The sequence below is a fragment of the Lissotriton vulgaris genome, chromosome 1_1, assembly GCF_964263255.1.
Source record: "Lissotriton vulgaris chromosome 1_1, aLisVul1.2, whole genome shotgun sequence".
Lineage (NCBI taxonomy): Eukaryota > Metazoa > Chordata > Amphibia > Caudata > Salamandridae > Lissotriton > Lissotriton vulgaris.
In genome coordinates this window covers 1,824,903,324-1,824,920,827 of record NC_141685.1, presented here as the reverse complement: position 1 = coordinate 1,824,920,827, position 17,504 = coordinate 1,824,903,324, and the positions used below count along the sequence as shown (strand labels likewise).

Below are 17,504 nucleotides of genomic sequence, written 5' to 3'. Positions count from 1 at the left end.
CCTTCGTAGTGAGTTATAGGTATGCCTCTGAAACCCAAAGTTCAGTGCTTGTGTCCCTAGTTCTTGCCAGACGAAGATGCAGAGTGTAATCACTCCTACATTTTTTAATAAGATCAACAAATACCCTGCTGAAAACATCTGTCCAAAATTCTTCCCTCTGACACACGCCTGTATAGTAATTCTTTCAATAACCTCCTTAAAGAAATGGCTTACAGGTTGGTCATTGTAATGAAATTGATTTGGTTTTGCACAAAGTTCAGAAAATCACCTTGCTAAATAATTCAGTAAATAAGCATAGGCTAATGCAACCTGGCATGTTATTGATCCTACTAGGCAGATTGAACAGAAGTGAATTGATTGTAGTCTGACTCATCAACCTCTATGCACAAGAGTTTTTAATGAAGAACTGTTTGAAAGTAAAGAACCAAGGCATAGCTTTTAAACACCGGCCTTCTTGAGCCCCTTCCCTCTGCAGTTCGCCATTGTGTACTCTTGTTTTTTTATATGGACATTTTATATATTTATTTCCAGACTATTTGTTGCTGCAGTGTTTCAAAGTCTTTCTGGGTATGAATGTGTGGCCAGGGTCTGTTTGCTCTTTCTCACAACATTGTTGTATACCCTGAATGGAGATGTATAGGTATGTGGTTTCTGTAGCGCAAACCCAGCCAAAAGGCAATGGTGTGGTGTAACTAGCATTTTGGTAATGGTGCATCCTAAAGTAACAACTATTGTATTTTTCAGCCAAAAACGCATGCCATAAACCATGGCACAGCATCTTGTGGGCGTGATACTATTAAGGCCTTGCTGGTTCTTTTGGATGAAGAAGCTGCAAACCCTCCAATTCAAAATAAAGCGGATATCCTCTGTGTAGATGAAGACAATGCATCTTTTTTTGGAGAGGATTCAATGCTGACTCTCTTTAGGTATAGTTTTTTATTTAAATCTTGATATTGAAAAAATTATTTCTTTTTAGAATATGTGGTAACTTTCAAAATACACTGAATAGCTTGTGCGCTACCACTTGGAACGGCTATGTATTCTGAATCTGAGTTACTGTTTGAGTTACTGCTTCAGCAAGTTTGAGATAAATGAATTGGCTTTTCTTTTTCAATTGGTATGTATTTCTTTGCTCTACACGTAAATCCGAGCTGATCTGGTCTGCAGACTTTTTTCTGGTATAAAATACCATATCCAGCTTAAACAACCGGTATAAATAGTATTATCTTAATCAAAGTTAACCACCTGTTCCCATTATAGTACCTCCTAGTAGAAATTGCACCAGAATCACAAACATGTCCTTGCAGATCTCCCACTCTCGTCACTTTGATCCCATGTTGTCTTTCATATTGTGCTCGCTCGTCACTTGGTCTAATGTATGTGTGTACTTATGGACCATGCATGCACGCTATCTCCTAACGCCTGCCATGTCCCATCTTCATCTCTCAGGCCGTGCATGGCAGGTGCTGTGAAGTGAAGAGGTAGAAGCAAGCAGGAAAAAATCTTCGATGATTTATTTCCTGTAGGATAGAACCTACGACCATCTTGAGTCCTTTCTCATGGATGTCCAGAGTCAACTGCCATAGTGGTCGACAAGGTCTCCATGAAGAAATCTCTTGTGACGTGTGTATTGTAAATCATACATAACAGTCCATAACAAAGGAGTTTTCACACATAGCACAAGAACGTATCAAACTATTACACATTGGTAAGTCATCTTTCCCCCATATGACAAAACAAACAAAAAAAGCAAACCGGTATGAGAGCACAATAAATTAACTTGCATCAAAATTATTAAACCATCTGGGCATGGACACATTACATGAACCCCTAGCAGAAGAGAAGTGTTGTGGTTGGGATTGTTATTGACTGAGGAAAATAGCGACACATCTGAGCCAATACTGAAGATAAAGTGACTAGGTGATGTATTGTTGGTAACACTCACCGGTGAAAGAACAGGAAGTACCATTGTATCATGGCCTGAACATGTGTGGTATAGTACTTGAGTTTGATGAAACTGTATCCTGTGACTTATGCCATCAAAAGCATTGTCATCGTTAATAACATCACTGGCATTCCTCTTCCTGGCAGTGGCTTCCCTCCTTGAGGAATCTGTTCATCCTCTCAACTAGTCCATTCAAGGTGGGAGAATATAGAGCAACTTGTGGATGTTTGATGTGATGCAAATAAAATGGGTACCATTATCAGTGACAAGTTCTGGGGGTGCACCTTAAATTTCCAAAAGTCTATGTAGAAATGTAATAACATGACTAGTGTTTCCGGCTGGAGTAAGATGTCTTGTTGGTTCCGCCAAGGGCTTCACTTCACACCATGTTTTCCCACTCACCGATGCCTTGCGGTCATTGTTTCTCGACAGCAAGCTGAGCGGCAGAACACCGAAAACGTTGATGTTTTGTACCACTGTTTCCTGCTTGTTTTCTTGTGCTTTTCACAGCAAGTTTTTTTCCTGCTGCTTTTTGGCGCTTTTCTCTGCGGGTCTGTAGTTAGCAGGAGCCAACATTGTGGTACTCACCTTTTGAATGCTGCAGCTCTGTGGAAGGCATACTTTTTGCCACACATACCTGGTTGTTTGCAGTCGTGTATTTTGGCCAAACCTTATTTGCAAGGACTCTACAATGGCTCCTCCAAAAACAAATGCCTCACAAGGAGCAGGCGAAGCCCTATGGACACAAAGACCTGCGCTGACAATCGTGGTCCACAGGCGGATGTGGAAACAACTGGGTCGCCTGCACCTTTGGATACGACAACTTCACAAGTTGGTCATCCTATCCTGAAGCTGCTAAGTACCGGTGCAGCGCAAGATTTTGTGGAAGCATTTTCTAAGGAATTGGTACCTGTGGAAGAATCCCAGTTGGCAGAAGCTTTGTCAGCAGCAGCTACAACTACAGTGCTAACTACATCTCCCTGACTGCCCCAGATTTAGGATCAGTGTCAGGGCCACGATCAAGCCCTCTGCACTACCAAGCGGACGCTGGGGGTCATAGCACTCTGCGACCTGGCTCCAACGATCCCAACCCCGACTCAGGTTGGTGATTTATCTGGGGGTAGCACTGCAACAACTATTCAAGAAGTTTCATTCAGAGGGCGTGCAGGACACTCCAGAGCCTACAAATGTAAGTACTCTCTTTGACCTTTCACATGTTTTGGAAGAGTAGCAATGATGTTGATTTGCCATGCTATGCTCCTTGAGAGCTGTTAGATGAAGATTTATCAGGCAAATGTAATTTAGGAATGCATAGTCAGCATGCCAAGCCAGATCAGGTCTCCAAAAGTAGCCTGCTGAGGAAATGGATAACTTTCATGGGAGAAGTTAAATTTATTATCTTGGCTGTCTGCTATGCTCCCAAGGGCACAAGTGGAAAAACAGTACCCTCAGCAACAAGCACAACTGGTTGCACACTCTCTGCATATATGCTTCACTCCGAATCCTGGCTCTGATATATCTTCAGAGAATCTATCTGATCAGTCTCTTCTACTTGTGATTAAGGGGGGGGGGGCATATGGAGGATGGCATACGAGAACCTTCTTTAGGATTAATTATGTTGGTCCTACAAATTCAATGGGCCGTGGCACAAGTCTTACACCCAGGCAAGAGCAGATAATTTACAGATGCAAAAATCACTTGAGGTCTCCAGGCAGATCAGTAACCTTCCAACCGATGTGGCTGACCTGCAGGAGAGGGTTGCCCATAATGAGGAACAAGCGATGACAACAGCTAAGTCTAAAGAGAATCATGAGAGCCTACTGGAATCTCTCCAAGCTAAGATTGAGGACATTGAAAACCGACACAGGCGGAACAATTTGAGGAGTTTTGGGATACCAGAAGGCAAAGAAGGCTCTGACCCCCAGCAATATATGGTTCAGTTGTGCATGAAGGCTTTCCCCGATTTAAGAGATTGGGACTGGGACTCACAAATACAACGTGCTCATCCGCATCCCTTCAATCCTATTGTCCCCAATATCAAAGCAACACAACCCTGACGATATCGATTATATATCGCAAACCTCCTCCTCAGACAAGCTGTCTCTTTTGCAGCCCGACCGACATCACCAGTCTTAATTGACAATTTGTCGATTGTTTCACGTTCAGATTTATGTAGATCAACAGTGGACCAGAGATGGAAGCTTCAGCATTTTATCGATCCATTTAAAGCAGCAGGCGCTCAAGCTTTCTTGCAGGAACCTACCCACCTTAAAATTATGAAGTATGGACGTTGTTGGATGTGCTTCTCGGTAGAGGATGTGGCCCAGACCCTGGCTTCAGTTAGAGGGGCGAACAATCCTACCTCAGTCAAATAATATATGAAATGATATATGATATAATGGAACTATAGCTGTTTTTTCTTCTCCCTTTTCACTTCACCCTTTTCACTTCCTTAATCTTTTTCTTTTTTTTCTTTCTTTTTACCTTATTTTACTTTGGTTTCTGCCATTCTGTTATGTTCGAGGCATGTGGGCTGCTGAATTCATATCTGTGCGTAGATCGCCTAGTGTTGGGTCCAGATGATCGCACATTGTTGTCCTGGAAGAGTCTTCGAAGTATCACGAGATAGGTGGCTCCTCCCCTGGACTACAGTGCGCATGAGCATCGACTCCATCCTCAGATTGTTTTTTTCCGCCATTGGGTTCGGATGTATATTGGTTCACTCTAGTCGGAATCGATATAAACTTTCTTAAGGCCAAAAGGCCTTTAGTTTTCTTTCGTCGGTATAGTCTTGCGTTCGGTGCCTGATTCTTCCAGCTTGGTTCCGAGACGGATTCCAGAGAACCACATGCTTTCGACGAGGAGGGCCCAGTCGACGCCACAGACCCTATCGACTGATCATCATGGAACGGAGCCCGTTCAAGAGATGTCCCGTGTGCAACTCCAAGTATCTCCACATCGACGTCCACCCAGTGTGCAACAAGTGTCTGTCGCCGGATCATGATGAAGCCAGTTGCATGGCTTGTTCCCGTTTTCGATCCAAGAAGACTCTTAAGCATTGACGCGCTGCGCGCCAGGAGACCCAGCAGACTGCACCAGCGCCTGTGGACATTTTCGATGCCGGGGATGATGAGGGAGCTGACCAGGAAGTTAGTGAAAACCTGTCGAATCCCGCGTCGGAGGTCGACTATAACTACTAAGCGGACGCTGAAATGCACGAAGCGGAAGAAGTCGTCGACTAGGTAGGAGTTGACGATGGGGCCTTTGGGGCCATGGAAGATAGCTCGAGCGAAGAGCTAACTCAGACTGACATTGGGGCCGAAACGCTTCAAAAGGCTCAGGTCGAGGGATCGCCACTAGGCCTTACCCAAGATCTTCCAATGGGTTCTACGGCCCCGCCTTCGGGCTCGGCTACGGACATTGCTATTGAGCCGCACCCTGCAAAATCGAAACCGAAAGTAAAAACAACGGTCTCGACGCAAGTGAAAGGACTGGTGCCCCCCACGAAACCGAAAGTGAGCATTACTGTGGTCGGATCGAAGGCCTCGGACTTGTCGGCACCGACGAAGCAGAAGGGTGTTGTCGATCCGAAGACACAGGTCAAGGGCGTCGAGCCGAGTAAATCTGCGCCGAAGATGGCCGACACCAACAAAGGACTCGTTGATCCAAAGGTTCTCGAGACTCCGCGTCGACAAGGCCAAAAGCGGCACAACCCACGAGTCCACGTATAGTGGTGCCTCGAAGGATCCCGTCGACTCGGCGCGGCCGTCCGCCGCTTTCTCCAAGCAGGTGGCGGACTCCCTAAAGCGCATCAAGGAGAAGGCCTCGATGGTCGGCCCAAAAGATCCTCCACCTTCGAAGCCTGTCGATAAACCTCAAAAAGCGTCGACACCAATTCACTTCACGTTGCCGCCGAAAGTGGCGCCGAAGGCTTTCACCCTTAGGATGGTCGCCAGCGTGCCCGAGAAGGTGCCCTCGGTGCCGAAATCGACGACAGTGGTCCCGGCCTTAAAGCATCGACAATCTTCATTGGAAGAACAGCAAGAAGATTTTATCGATGCCGAAACAGGCAGACTTTCCCTTCATAAACGGAAAACTGCCCCAGAACAGCCAATGGAGTCCTATAAAATTCCTTTATAGAAAAAGAAGCATTCCACTTCAACTCCTGTTCTTGTGGAACCACTTTCTCCACACGGCCATGATGTCTCACCCACTTACTCTGACGTGGACACTGGGGAAGGTGATGATGATTATGATGAGTACAGCTATCCTGTCTACACTGGATGATACCAATGAACCCTGAGCAGCTGGTGCTGACCCAGGTGATCCTCACTCTACCCCAGACACAACTCTATGCTGTAAAAACATCGCCTACAGAGGATTCAGCTGCGTTTAAGGCACTCATTGAAAGGGCAGATAAAAATCATGACGTCCAGCTCCATGCTGACCCCATTGAAGTGGACTTTCTTTTTGACAACTTTTCTGTCTCCGAGAGAACTGTCAAGACTCTGCCTATGTTGAAGGGTGTCTTAAAACATGCTGGGGAGATTTTTAAGGAGCCTACCAGAGCCAGGGTGATAAACCCTAGAATTGAGAAGAAGTATAAACCAGCACCTACTGACCCTACTTACATCAAAGGACAGTTGCCTTTGGACTCTCTTGTTGTTTCAAATGCCCGGAAGAGGGCTAATTCACAAACAACGGGTGATGCTCCTCCCCTAGATAAGGAATCTAAGGTGTTTGAGGCATCAGGGAAAAGGGTGGCAGCTCAAGCGGCCAATATCTGGCGTATTTAAAATACACAAGCACTTCTAGCGAGGTATGACAGGGCACACTATGACACACTGGAGACCCTGTTGCAGCACCTGCCAGACGAATACAAAGAGGCAGCTGAGATGCTCATCCAAGAGGGGAAGCTAATATCCAATGCTTCTATTAAATGTGCACTGGACGCGGCTGACACCGCGGCCAGAGCTGTCAACACTAGTGTCATGCTGAGACGACATGCCTGGCTCAGAATCTCGGGGTTTAAGCCAGAGATACAGACCCCCATTCTTAATCGGACAGTAAACCCTGATCATCTGTTAGGCCCAGAGGTGGACACCACCTTGGAAAAGATCAAAAAGGACACTGAAACTGCTAAGTCCATGGGGGCCCTGCTATCCCAGCAATTCAGGGGTGGTTCTTTTCGTCGCTCAAGCACTAGAGGTGTTTCCAGAGGCCAGCTCTCCCAAACCACGCAGTACTATAAAGGCAACACGCAGACCACATACACGAAACAATGTCGAGGTGGATATCGTGGAAACAGCGCCAAAGGCAGGGGTCGTGGAAACAACCACTCCAGATCCTCTGCCACTAACAAACAGTGACGCCTTGTCACTGCCCCCCGACCACGCAACACTGGTCGGGGGGAGACTTCAACAGTTCCTGCCAGTCTGGAAATCCATCACCACAGACAGGTGGGTCACACAGCTTATACAGTACGGTTATTGTCTGGAGTTAACATCCACTCCTCCCAACATACCCCCAAGACACCGTCCTATGTCCGCCGAGCATTTGCACTTATTGCAGCAGGAGGTCCTCGTCATGCTGCAAAAAGGGGCAATCGAGCTCGTGCCTGTGGAAGAAAGAGGCACAGGAGTTTACTCACTGTACTTCTTGATACCAAAAAAGGACGGGTCCCTCAGACCCATACTAGACCTCAGACCCCTCAATCAGTACATTCTATCGGAGCACTTTCACATGCTGACCCTGCAGCAAGTACTCCCGTTGCTCAGTCAGGGGGATTTTCTCGCAACTTTAGATCTAAAGGATGGGTATTTTCACATTCCGCTGCACCCGTCACACAAAAAATACCTCCGGTTCACCATCCAAAACCAACATTACCAGTTCAAGGTTTTGCCTTTCGGGGTCACCACGGCACCCAGGGTGTTTACAAAGTGCCTGGCGACGGTGGCGGCGCACCTAAGGAGACAAAACAATCACGTCTACCCTTATCTGGACGACTGGCTCATCCAGGCATAGTCAGCCCAGCAGTGTGCCACCCACATGTCCCACACCATTCACCTTCTTCGCGATCTGGGATTCTCACTGAATTACCCAAAGTCCCACCTCCAACCCGCCCACATACGGCAGTATCTGGGTGCGACGATAAACACTCTGGCAGCCACAGCACAGCCAAATTCAGTGAGGGTAAACCGCATTCAATCGCCGATACAAAGATTCAGACCTCAACACTCGCTTCCAGCACGAGTGTTCATGCAGTTGATAGGCATGATGGCCTCCTGCATCTACAAAGTCCCGCACGCGAGACTACATATGCGTCCGCTTCAGGAGTGCTTAGCACGTCAGTGGACTCAGGCTCACGGACAGTTGAAAGACCTAGTGTTGGTGAGCGGTCGGGCATACAACTCTCTGCATTGGTGGAATCCACAAAACCTTTGCAAGGGACGACCGTTCCAAGAGCCTGTGCCACAGATCATCCTGACAACGGACGCTTCTCTCCAGGGATGAGGAGCTCATGTACTCAATTACACTGTGCAGGGACTATGGACACCACAGCAAAGGAAGATGCACATCAATGTTCTGGAACTGATGGCGATCTTCATGGCACTAAAAGCCTTCAAAGTACATCTGTGCAACAAGGTCGTGTTGATCCGGACGGACAACATGAAGGCCATGTACTACATTCAGAAGCAGGGAGGAACACTCTCCACAGTTGTCTCATCTGGCTCAGAGCGTGTGGAAGAGGGCCATTCAGAGAAACATCTTCCTCATGGCAGAGCATCTCCCAGGCAAAAACAATCAGATGGCGGACCTGCTCAGCAACATTAACCTGCTGGATGCATCTATTCGAAACATCATTTGTTATCTCTTACATCTGTACAAATGTAATCTGGCCTATGCTTCCATTCGCATACATTTATCCGCAATGGCTGCTTATCTCAAACAGACAGCACCTCTCACTTTTCAGGGTGCCTGCCATTGAAGCCTTTCTAGAAGGACTCAAACGAGTCATTCCTCCGCGGACGCCACCAGCTCCGGAGTGGAACCTCAATGTGGTCCTCGCCAGGCTGATGGGTCCCCCTTTTAAACCACTGCATTCGTGCGAGATTCAATTCTTGACATGGAAAGTGGCTTTCCTTATAGCGATTACGTCGCTACGGCGAGTTAGTGAACTCCAGGCACTAACTATCCAAGAGCCATTTATTCAAATTCATTCTAACAGGGTGGTGCTTCACACTAACCCTAAATTCCTTCCTAAGGTAGTGTCTCAGTTCCATATCAACCAGACTATAGAACTACCTGTGTTCTTCCAAAATCCAGAGTCACTGGCGCAGAGAATGCTCCACACACTTGACGTCAAAAGGGCCCTAATGTATTACATTGATAGGACCAAGGATTTTAGGAAGAATAAACAACTTTGTTGCCTTTGCGCCACAACACAAAGGTAACCCCATTTCTAAGGCTGGTATAGCCAGGTGGATCGTTAAATGTATTCAGATCTGCTATCCGAAAGCCAAGCGCACTCACCATTCCACCACGGGCCCACTCCACCCGAAAGTTGGGGGCCTCCATGGCTTTCCTTGGAAATATTCCATTGGAAGACATATGTAGAGCAGCCACATGGTCTACCACACACACATTTACAAAATATTACTGTGTTGATGTGCACTCCAAACAGCAGGCAGCTGTAGGGCAGGCTGTTCTAAAAACACTTTTCCAAACTGCTGCAGCTGGCACGGGCGGCCGCCGTTAATGGAGGGACTGCTATGTATTCTATGTACCGATATGAATTCAACAGCCCACGTGCCTCGAACCGAACATGCTACTTACCAGTATGCATCTGTTCTTGGCATGTAGGGCTGCTGACATTCATATCGCCCGCCCTCCTCCCCGGCGCCTGTAGCGGCTGCAGCATTCACACATACTAGCATGGTCATCATTCACTTAGTTTCACTTCATCTTGGCCACAATGGCTAAAAACAATCTGAGGATGGAGTCGATGCCCACGCGCACTGTAGTCCAGGGGAGGAGCCACCTATCTCGTGATACTTCGAAGACTCTTCCAGGACAACAATGTTGTCATCCGGACCCAACACTAGGCGGCGATCTATGCACAGATATGAATGTCAGCAGCCCTACATGCCAAAACAGATGCATACTGGTAAGTAGCATATTCGTTTTCTCTTCAAACTTCGATATTCTTATCGCATCAGTGGGTGGGGGTTCCGGGGTGGACGGGCTGCGGGCTATCCTGGGCTGTTGTCCATCAATGGCTCCAGAACGGGGTAATTTCTTCTCTAGGGCACTGGGGTGGGGGGCTTTGTGTATGGGGTGGTTGCAGTGGGCAAATCGACGTAGCGGATGGCCTCACTCAGGTTAATTGACCCACATGCACAGGGGGAGTAGAAATAGGTCATAATAGGCTGTTTTCTAATGGATATGTGAAATTTACATTGGAATATCCAAACATGGGGATTTAGATGGTTTTTATTTTGTTTAGATGGCTAAGATTATATGTATGTATTGGAATCTGATGGGGATCAATGCAAGGTCCAAGCGGCACTTGGTACGGGAAACAAATGGACATTATAAACCCCATTTTGTGGCCTTGACAGAGACTCACTTGGCATACAAAGACAGGGCCCTACTTAAAGATCTAGGGTACAATACAGTTGCCTGTACAACACATGTTCAACAATTCCCTGGGGGGGGGGGGTAGTTGTACTTTGTTCTAAGCAGTTTCAGTGCCATGTTTTAAAGACCGCAGCTGACTCTAGGGGGAGATGGGTTTTGGTACAGTTGCTCTTATATTCTATTATTCTATTAAATACTAGCTTACCCGTTGCGCGTTGCTGCAATCTCAGAAGAAAGGAAATTCAAGGAAACTCGTTGTTTTAACATTCAATTTACATTGTGTCATTGTTATTGAAACTTATTCATTTTAATATGGAAAACATTTTTAAGTGTGGCATGAGCAGTGCGTCCTCGATTGGCTTCCAATCTTGATTCTGCTTGCTCTCCCGAGCGGGCTTGAGCAGTGCGTAATCGATCTGTTTCCAATCTTGATTCTCGTTGCTTGTTCGTTTGAGAATTACGGGCTTGAGCAGTTTGTATTCGAACAGCTTCTAATCCTGCTTCCCATTGCTCGTCTGTTTCGGAAGCTCGTAATGCCTTTTTTTTACGTGCTTCTGATGTAGATTGACCAATCGATTTCCGTTTGGGGGTCATAACTGTCAACGATGCTCGCAAATTCGCGGTCTATTTCAGTATTCGAAAGATTGAGGGCACTTGGGGGCCGAAATTTGGGCCCTGGGGGGGCCGATAATTAAAAAAAAAAATGCCAGAAACCTTCGCGGAAGTGTACTCCACTTCCCAAAGTTTCATGACGATCTGATGAATGGTGTAGTAATGCATAAAGGACAAACAGACATACATTTGTGTATATATATGTATATGTGTTGTTTATGGACCAACTATCGATGACCCCGAAATATTTGATACTTTCGCTGGAATTATTGAGCTGGGTGGGGGAATTGATTTTAATGGGGGACTTGAACTATGTAATGAATTATGTTATAGACTCCACTAACTGTACAGCCACTGTGCGCAAACCTAGGACTTCCCTGAGTGACCTAATTAAATTACATGGCATCTGTGATGCCTGGTGGACTTTTTATCCTACAGATCCTGGTTATACATATTATTCCCAACTTCACAAGCAATACTCAAGAATAGACATGGTCTTCATTTAGCGTATGTGACTTGAAACTATTGAAATGTCAGTATGCCCAAGGGTAGTCTCGGATCATAGTCCGATCTACTTCCAATTTTTCCTGGATTTAAATTGTGACTGGCCCAATACTCCTAAGTTCACTTTCACTCGACATTTATTGACTAATAGCGAGTACATCAATCTTATCTCTGGTTCTCTTTAGGGATTTTATACCACTAATAGAGGGTCAGTTTCACCTTAAATAATACAGGACACTATGAAGGTATATGTCCATGGTATCACACTTTAATATGTAGTCAAACAAAATAGTGACCTCCAATGAATTTAATTCTCTACATCAAATGGTCCACCACCTCGAATTGCTTAATGTACTTAAAATTGCACAGGGTGCCATTGATGCATGTCCGGTATTTACTCAACTTCTAGAGCTGCGGGCAGTGCAGGACAGGGACTGAGGGAACACATAGCTGCTAGAGTTGCTAAATATAAGAGTCTTCAGTATGAATATGGGGAAAAGGTTGGTAGAGTATTGGCATTACAGGAAAACTAAATAAGGGTAACATTCAGGCCATCCAGAGACTAGATGGGAAGCTCTACTCCAATACCACACTCATTCTAGAACAATTCGCTCTGTTTTATCAAAAGCTATACAGCTAGTCACAAGAGTTTGACCGATTTAACAGTATGGAATACATTTAACGTTGCAATCTCCCAACTCTTGTGGATGACCAGTTAAAGGACCTGCAATCAGATATTTCAATGCTAGAAATTGAGACTGCATTAATGGCCCTGCCCTCGGGTAAGACTCTCCGCCCACAGTGTTTTACAAGATATTTAGAGATATATTTAGTTTGGGATGTGCCTCTGTTCAATTTATTCAGGCAGAAGGGCCAGTGCCAACAAGCTGGCAAATAACTAATATTGTGGTCTTTAAAAATTAACTCTGATGCCAAAATGGTTCGCTAAAATCCGGCTTCTCGCCTCAGTTCAGTAATCCCTGCTTTAGTATCCCCACAGCAACATGGATTTGTCTCAGGGAAGGATACCATTGTTCATATCAATACAGCAATTGAACATGGGCATGATATTACTCTATGCCAAGAAGGCATTTGACCGTGTTGCATGGGACTGCATATAGGTCACGTTGTCTGCTTTTGGTATAGGGGAAGATTTTATCGAAATGATTCAGGCACTTTATAAGACTCCACGTGCTCGGGTGGCACACGCTTGGAGCTATTCCGGATTTTTTTCGGATCTATTGTGGGAAAAGGCAGGGGTGCCCACCCCCTGCTTTTTGCTTTGTATATGGAGAACCAATCTACAATCCCTCTCTAGGAATATAGATATCCAACCATGGGCTCTCTAGGGCCAAGAATTGAAACTAAATGCATATGCCGACGATGTGGCAATTTTCTCTTCTAATCCTGCAGTAGCAATTACTCAGATTGCTCCTATTCCAGGGACCACTACCTCAGCGGTTTATCTAGGCATTAGGCTTTGCTCTGTGGTTTCTAACATAGTTAAATTAAACTACAAAGGTTTGTTAGCTGCAATTATTGCTAAATTTAAATCCTGGAGTAAGCTACCACATACTATATTAGGACGAATAAATATTCTTAAATTGAATATTCTTTCCAAATGTCTTCATTTTTTTTAGGGCATTTTGAATTCTTTTTTCAGAAGACTTGAAGGTGTGATTGGCAGCTTTATTTGGGGTTACCGGCGGGCAAGGCGCGCTATCCGTCTTTTGAAAACTTCCTATAAGAGAGGAGGACTCTCACGTCCAGATTTTATGCTTTTTTTGGGCCTCTTTTACTAGTCGATTGCACAGTTTCTTAATTTATAGAGAGCCGGGAATCTGTGAGAAATACCCTGTTGGCTTTATTAACAAAGACACTCCCATTTGCGAAAACCCTGTTTTTCCCCTTTTCTCTCGTGACTCAACCTGTAGAGTCTGGGCAGATTGTGGAATTATTTAAAATGGGTCATTTATTTGATCTAGGTGGTTTTAGAGCCTTTTCCAATTTACAAGTTGTTTTTCGGCTACCATGCCATTATTTTTTCAAATATCTTCAATCGAGGGATTACGTACAGACAAGCGTAAAGCAAGCACAGGACATCGATAGGTCCGATTTTTCTTCATACTATTTTAAGCCTAATAAACCCACTACAAGCATGATGTATCAAGCATTTCTGCAATTTGTTGGGGAAGACACTCCAATATTAGCATCAAAATAGAGCAGACTTTTATCATCCTAAGTATCGGCTGAAGAAATTCAGATCGCTCAGTACACTCTGTTAACCTTAGGTTACACCAGAGGCGCATGCTGTGTCTTCTTTAATCTACCCCAGATGTCATTGTAAAAATGGCGAATAACTGCTCCGACAGGTAGAACAGATAGAACAAGATGTCCTATGTTCAATCTTTTTGCAGCTGATGTCCTACACATTTTTGCACTCTGCCCTTGTTTGCCAAAATTCTGGGAAGGGGTGATGAATTACGTCCTTATTCTTGGGCTTGCCCGTAAATGTATTTGTTAAGGAGAAAATGATGGGTATTAAGTATGAATTTGTGGGGGGCTTCCAGAAATGTATTACAATCATGCTGGTAACTGCCCACCCCTGTATTGCGAGGGCATGGATCTCAGGGAGTGCTCCTAATGACTACGAGTGGCAAACCCTTCTTTATCAAATATATGAATTGGACTTTGCTTTGGCAGAAGCAAAGGGTCTCTACTCGCTCCCAAAATGTGATAAAATATGGAAAAGTTTTAGACGGGACTTTTCTTATGTCGAAAATGATTGATTGGCAGGTGAAATGGTATTTTATATGTTCATATCCCTTTAATGTAATGTAATATAATATAATCTTGGTCAGTCTTTCAATAATTTTTGTAATTTCAGCGAATCCATGTATGAATTTGCTAATGGTAAATTGTGACTATTTGCACTGTTCTTTTCTACAAACGATAGTTTTATCCTGTATGAATTGCTATTAATTCTTTATTTGATGACCAATACAAATTTTATAAATAATAAGTTTTAAAAACAGGATTAGTTTTGGGTATGTGTCCACTCAAAGTGCACACATTTGGCAAAGTAATCTACTAGCTCCAGCGTGCACCTTTTTGTGCATGGGGAAAAAGTTCAAAGGGACCAGCAAATTCTATTGCACATTTTATTCAAACATTGGAAGACCAAGGGGCCATGTGACTAGGTATTTCTAGAGCAAACCGGTGGTTAAATTGTGAATGTATATGGAAACATGGGTGTCTGTGGATATCCACAATAAAACAGTTTCACTATTTTGCTAGAAGAATTGTTACCCAAATTCCAAGAATAAGCTTCCTTGATCAGTGCTTCTCTGATAGATAAAGAGGGCACACATACATCATGTCGCAATAAAATGCCCTTTTGGACCGACCACTCCTTGACTACTTAAAATGAAAGGCCATAATGCAGTTTCCACATTTCTATCTTTTGGCTAGCCCCGTTTCATATATTTATAAACTGACTGGATGATGGCAACATTTTCAGCTGCTTCAAGCCACTGGTGATAACTAACCGTACCTTTGTCTTCAACAATATCACTCACTGAAGCCACCACACATTCTTCTTCATCAGCAGTTATATCAGAACAGTCCTCAACAGGCATCCTGTTTGGGCAGTTAGCCCTGAATTTGTTGCCATTCAGTAGATGTAAAAGTGGTTTGTGATCGGTGTTGAGATCAAAGTGTGTACACCACAGGAAAGTTTACATTTCTCTACAGCCCATCAGCATACAAGTGCATCTGAAAGAAACACGTTAGTATTAGATTCCTTACCTTAGAATATCCTCAGGCGTCAGTCTGGATCCGGAAACCTTTGCGTAGCAGTACCCCTGCGCGTCGTCTGCAGGCGTCCCCTGCGGCTCCGCGTCCGTCGTCGGCGTCGTGCGCCGTGATGACGTCGCTGGAGTATATAGACGCCGCCTCCGCGCGCTGACGTCAGTTCTTCTTCTTTTTTCCGCGCCAGTAAGCGCAGATCCGAAGAGCAGTACTCCGGTCTTTTGACCAAGTTTTGTAAACTTCTTTATACTTTTTGGTGCCGGTAGGATGCCCGGTTTCAAGAATTGTGACGGTTGTGACCGCACGATGTCGGTCACGGACCATCACCGACTCTGCCTCCGGTGCCTGGGCCCCGACCACGACGTGGACACCTGCGTCGATTGCCGGGCCTCGACATATAAGGCTAGACTGGAGCGGTCCCGCAAGCTGCTCGAGCTCCGGGTGTCGGCCCCGCGTCGAGAGCTGTCCCGGTCCGGCCGGAGGTCAAGGGAGTGTTCGAGGGAGCGGTCGCGGAGCCGTGCCGAGCGCTCCGGAAGTAGTCACCATTCGTCTGGTTCCTCAGGTAGGAAGCACAAGAAGTCGGGGCGTCGTCATCGTACCTCCGCGACGCGGCCGGGGGTTTGGGTGACCCCACCCCCGCGGCTCCGTGTGAGTCGCCGGCGCGGCCTGCTCCATACCCTCCGGTCCCTGGGCTAGGCGTGACGCCCGAGGAGATTGAGGCGTTCCTCATGGCCATGAGGGCGCTCACTCCTCCGACGGGGCCTACGGCGCCTTCGGGCCCAGTGCTACCGTCCGGGGGCCCTAGTGGTTCGGGTGTCCCTGCCTCGACGCCATCGGGTGCTCCGGCCCCAGTGCCGCCGACGGCTCCGACCCCGGCGCCGCAGGGGCCTTCGGGGTCGACGCCGGCTGGTCTACCGGCCTCTCCCCGGTTCTCCGGTGCCGGCGCCTGCTCCGGACGGCGTCGTCCCCATGCCCTCCCCGAATCCGGATGCGGAGTCGGACCGGCGTCGCTCGATGCCGATGGGGACTGTGAACCCCGAGGAGCCGGTCTACATTGTTGACTCCGAATATGGAGATGATGTAGAGTACGGAGAGGGTTGGGAGGGGTCTGAGGACCCTCTGTCACGTGAGTGTCAGTACGACGTGGACTGGACAGGTGATTTGGGTGATGCCAGTGGTCTGGACGACTCTCCTAACCCTGGCTTTGTCTCGCCTCCTACCGTGGCATCGGAGGAGGGGGCTGCTTATTCTGTGGTGTTGATGAGGGCTGCCAAGGCCTTACACCTTGAGCTCCCCGTCGCGGCCGTGAGGCCTAACATCCTCACTGAGGTCTTCAAACCGCAGTCATGCCCACAGGCGCCACTGCTGCCGTTTAACGAAGCCTTGTCGGACGTTCTTTTGGGCATGTGGTCCAGGCCCTCTTCAGGTTCGCCTGTTGATAGGAACGTGGCCAGAGGCCACCGTCCGTGCCCGGACGACCCCAAGTTCCTGTCCACCCATCCCACCCATGAGAGTCTGGTGATCCAGGCCTCGACTTCCCAGACCGCATTCCCGTCGGCCCCGCTCGACCGGGAATCTAACGGGTACGACCAGTATGGCAAGAAGGTCTTCTCGTCCCTGAGTTTGGGACTGCGGTCTTGCAACACCGCTTGCCTCTTGGGCCGCTACACCCACTCTGTGTGGGATACTGTCGCGGAACTGCTGCCAGAATGCCCCATGGAGGTGCGGGCGAAGCTCGGCAAGGCTGTGGCTGAGGGCCGAGACGCAGCAAAATATTCCATAGTTGTGGTCTTGATACGACCGACTCGCTGGGCAGAGCGATGTCCACGACGGTGGCAATTCGTCGCCACGCCTGGCTGAGATCCGCCAATTTTTCGGCAGATGTCCAGAATGCATTGATGGACATGCCGTTTGATGGCTGTCGCCTGTTTGGTGACAAGGCGGACCACGCGCTGGAGCGCTTCAAGGACTCCAGGGTCACGGCCAAGTCCTT

General features: G+C 46.8%; 1 protein-coding gene across 2 annotated transcripts in view; it reads left to right on the top strand.

Annotated features, from left to right (window-relative positions):
• PARPBP (PARP1 binding protein) overlaps nucleotides 1-17,504 on the top strand; it is a 196,636-nt gene that overhangs the window by 131,241 nt on the left and 47,891 nt on the right. For both annotated transcript variants that reach the window (XM_086919200.1, XM_086919193.1), the window contains exon 8: nucleotides 745-926. In XM_086919200.1, the coding sequence (XP_086775326.1) occupies nucleotides 745-926 (182 nt within the window). The remainder of the gene's footprint in view (nucleotides 1-744; nucleotides 927-17,504) is intronic.